At 31.3% G+C, this 3,685-nt stretch overlaps 1 protein-coding gene across 1 annotated transcript; it reads left to right on the top strand.

Annotated features, from left to right (window-relative positions):
• Window positions 1-212: 212 nt before the first annotated feature.
• LOC119601581 lies at window positions 213-1,534 on the top strand. The gene is made up of 2 exons (XM_037952595.1): window positions 213-250; window positions 320-1,534. The coding sequence occupies exons 1-2, from the start codon at window positions 227-229 to the stop codon at window positions 1,364-1,366; spliced, it is 1,071 nt and encodes a 356-aa protein (XP_037808523.1). The 5' UTR covers window positions 213-226; the 3' UTR covers window positions 1,367-1,534.
• Window positions 1,535-3,685: the final 2,151 nt, after the last annotated feature.

The raw sequence follows: 3,685 nt of genomic DNA, 5'->3' as shown, positions 1-3,685 counted from the left end.
GAAAAATGTTACATCAACATGATTGGTCATTGTCATCTACATTTGATAGTTTTGTGATACTTTTTGAGGCAAATCAGTTACAGTGATGCTGTTAGTTGAATATTTGTTGGTAAACGGTAAAACGATATTCAAATCGTATAAAAGTGTTGGGATGCTCTTGATATGGCATCAGTTAAACAATATATTTCATTTAATCAACAAGTTGAGGAATAACAAAACAATCAAAATGAATACATTTTTAACAATTATGGTAAGTGTGTCTATTGATATATAAATAAAAGGAACTTTTAAGAACATTTTCTTTTTTCTTTTATTATAGTGTTTGGCTTTGGTAGCTACTGTAGCAGCTAAGCCTGCATACAACTATCAACAACCAAAACCTGTTGTTAAACAAACATTTTTTCCCTCAGCACCAGTAAGTAACAGTGGCATTTACTCTGCCCAGCAAGCTCCCCCATTGACCTCATTCAATGTTCAATCTCAAAGCCAACAAATCAAGCAAAACTTTGTCGCTTCAGTAGCACCTCCTCAATTTGCTCCTCAGCCTATTGATGTATCCCCTCCTCAATTTGCTGCTCCTGTACAACAATATTCTCCTGCTGTTCCCCAATTTGTTGGCCCAGCTCCTCAATATGTCGCTCCAGTGCAACAATCAGCTGTTTATGCTCCTGCTTCTTCCTCATCCCACTACAATTATCAACCTCAACAGCAAACCATTGTCTCCAAGGATATTTTCATTCACTCTGCTCCTGAGGAAACCGAAGAAATTGGAGGCGATCTAGGTGCTGAAGCTGGTCCTATTCGCAAGAACTACCGCATTGTATTTATTAAGGCCCCAAGCCAAAATTTGAAACTCAATTTGGATGCTCTCAAGCGTGCTCAAGCTTCCAACGAAGAAAAGACTGTCATCTATGTATTGTCCAAGAAACCCGACCTTGCCAACATCCAAAATCAATTGTCTGCTGTACAAACCGAACAAAAGGCCCACAAACCTGAAGTTTACTTCATCAAGTACAAGACTCAAGAAGAAGCTAATCGTGCTCAACAAGAAATCCAAGCTCAATACGATGCTTTGGGTGGTTCTACCCGCATTTCGGATGAAGGTATTGCTCCCGTTACCTCTGTCATTGGCGGTGGTCCCGTTAAGGTTGGTTCTGTTGGTCCCGTATTCGGCAGTAGCTCAAACAATGCTCCTGTATTCTCTAGTGGATCTTTCGGCGGCAACTCCAACTTTGTTCAATCTGCTAGCAACAACCAACAAACCTTCGTGCAGCAATCTTTCCAAGGTAGCCAAGGTTCAGCTTCTACTGTTAGCTATGGTGTTGAAGCTCCCCACAACAAGTACTTGCCTGCTAAAAAGAAATAAGTTGGCATTCCACTTATTTCAATAGATAGTGCCATTAGTTATTAAATATTTCCTTAAATTTTCTTTAAACAATTCTTACAATTGATCTTCTTTCTATCGACATTTTATGTTTTTGCATATATACATTGATATAATTAATTTATTCAAATCACAATAAAAAATTATTATTAAAAATATTTTGAGTTTTTATTCATATCATACTTATTTAGTTGACTATAGTAAATAAAGTGGGTTAACAAAATTAATAGGTAGTATTCATCAATACATTAAATTAAACAAGTTATTAAATTATTTTCATTCTAATTAAAGATCATAATTAATCCAATGGATTAGGTTAATAATGTTAACCAATTGAATTTTATAAATATTTGATAATTAGCACACTCTATATTATTTCAGTAAGAGACTACTTGCATCAAAAAGACGTTATAACAATTTACAGTTATATTTAATAGTCCTCTTATACAACGTCCACTTGTAGAAAATAAATAATAATACAATTAGAATTACACAGACCAACGAAATATGAAAAAAATCTAAACACTGAGATCAAAATATACTTTTAAAACGGATTGAGCAGCACTTAATCCGGATCTTACTTTGGTCTCTGGGCTAAAATTTTGTTGGCTTGTGTTTTGTTTTTATAAAAAAAATTAAAGGTTGTGGCAACCGCCGTCACACCCATTACGGTTAAGTTATATCTACCGTATGTATGTATATGAAAAGGATCTCTTAAATATCAGCTAGCTACAGTGCCATCTTACAATCAGGTATGTGTGTTATATTCATCAAATATTTTACACTCAGTTTAAAATCATAAGCTGTAACATAAAGAGTATTTTGAAAAGTTCGCCTATATACATACATATACACTTTGATATTTCAAAACTATAGTCGTATTTTAGACCCAGTTTTTAATGTTAAAGTAATTCTTTGTAGGCGATCTGTTTTTAAGTAGATTGAATTATCTATCCTTATAAAATCTGATAGAGGGATTTCGGTTTTTATAGAATTTATTTATGTTAAAGTTAAGCATTCTATTCTAATTTTTAAGCGAGTAATGAGAATTGCAGTTGTTAGTTTAGTGCAGTATTATGGAACCCTATATGGGTTAGAGTTAGAGTCTTCTTAAGCTCTTCATGAGCGTTAAAGTAATCTGATTAAAATTGGCTCAGTGAGTTTGAATAAAATCAAATTAACTAACTAACTAACTAACTAACTAACTAACTAACTAACTAACTAACTAACTAACTAACTAACTAACTAACTAACTAACTAACTAACTAACTACTAACTAACTAACTAACTACTACTAACTAACTAACTAACTAACTAACTAACTAACTAACTAACTAACTAACTAACTAACTAACTAACTAACTAACTAACTAACTAACTAACTAACTAACTAACTAACTAACTAACTAACTAACTAACTAACTAACTAACTAACTAACTAACTACTAACTAACTAACTAACTAACTAACTAACTAACTACTAACTAACTAACTAACTAACTAACTAACTAACTAACTAACTAACTAACTAACTAACTAACTAACTAACTAACTAACTAACTAACTAACTAACTAACTAACTAACTAACTAACTAACTAACTAACTAACTAACTACTAACTAACTAACTAACTACTAACTAACTAACTAACTAACTAACTAACTAACTAACTAACTAACTAACTAACTAACTAACTAACTAACTAACTAACTAACTAACTAACTAACTAACTAACTAACTAACTAACTAACTACTAACTAACTAACTAACTAACTAACTAACTAACTACTAACTAACTAACTAACTAACTAACTAACTAACTAACTAACTAACTAACTAACTAACTAACTAACTAACTAACTACTAACTAACTACTAACTAACTAACTAACTAACTACTAACTAACTAACTAACTACTACTAACTAACTAACTAACTAACTAACTACTAACTAACTAACTAACTAACTAACTAACTAACTAACTAACTAACTAACTAACTAACTAACTAACTAACTACTAACTAACTAACTAACTAACTAACTAACTAACTAACTACTAACTAACTAACTAACTAACTAACTACTAACTAACTAACTAACTAACTAACTACTAACTAACTAACTAACTAACTAACTAACTACTAACTAACTAACTAACTAACTAACTAACTACTAACTAACTAACTAACTAACTAACTACTAACTAACTAACTACTAACTAACTACTAACTAACTACTAACTAACTAACTAACTAACTAACTAACTAACTACTAACTAACTAACTAACTAACTAACTAACT

This window comes from Lucilia sericata, unplaced genomic scaffold, assembly GCF_015586225.1.
Source record: "Lucilia sericata isolate MDLA Ls3-8-SP2 unplaced genomic scaffold, ASM1558622v1 Contig000175F_arrow, whole genome shotgun sequence".
NCBI lineage: Eukaryota > Metazoa > Arthropoda > Insecta > Diptera > Calliphoridae > Lucilia > Lucilia sericata.
This window is presented reverse-complemented; position numbering and strand designations above follow the sequence as displayed.

What these genes read in the sequence shown, in the direction of transcription:
- LOC119601581 (XM_037952595.1), top strand. Translation starts at nt 227, where the DNA reads ATGAATACATTTTTAACAATTATG. An exon ending in ATACATTTTTAACAATTATG is followed by an intron (nt 251 to 319) that starts GTAAGTGTGTCT and finishes CTTTTATTATAG; the next exon opens with TGTTTGGCTTTGGTAGCTAC.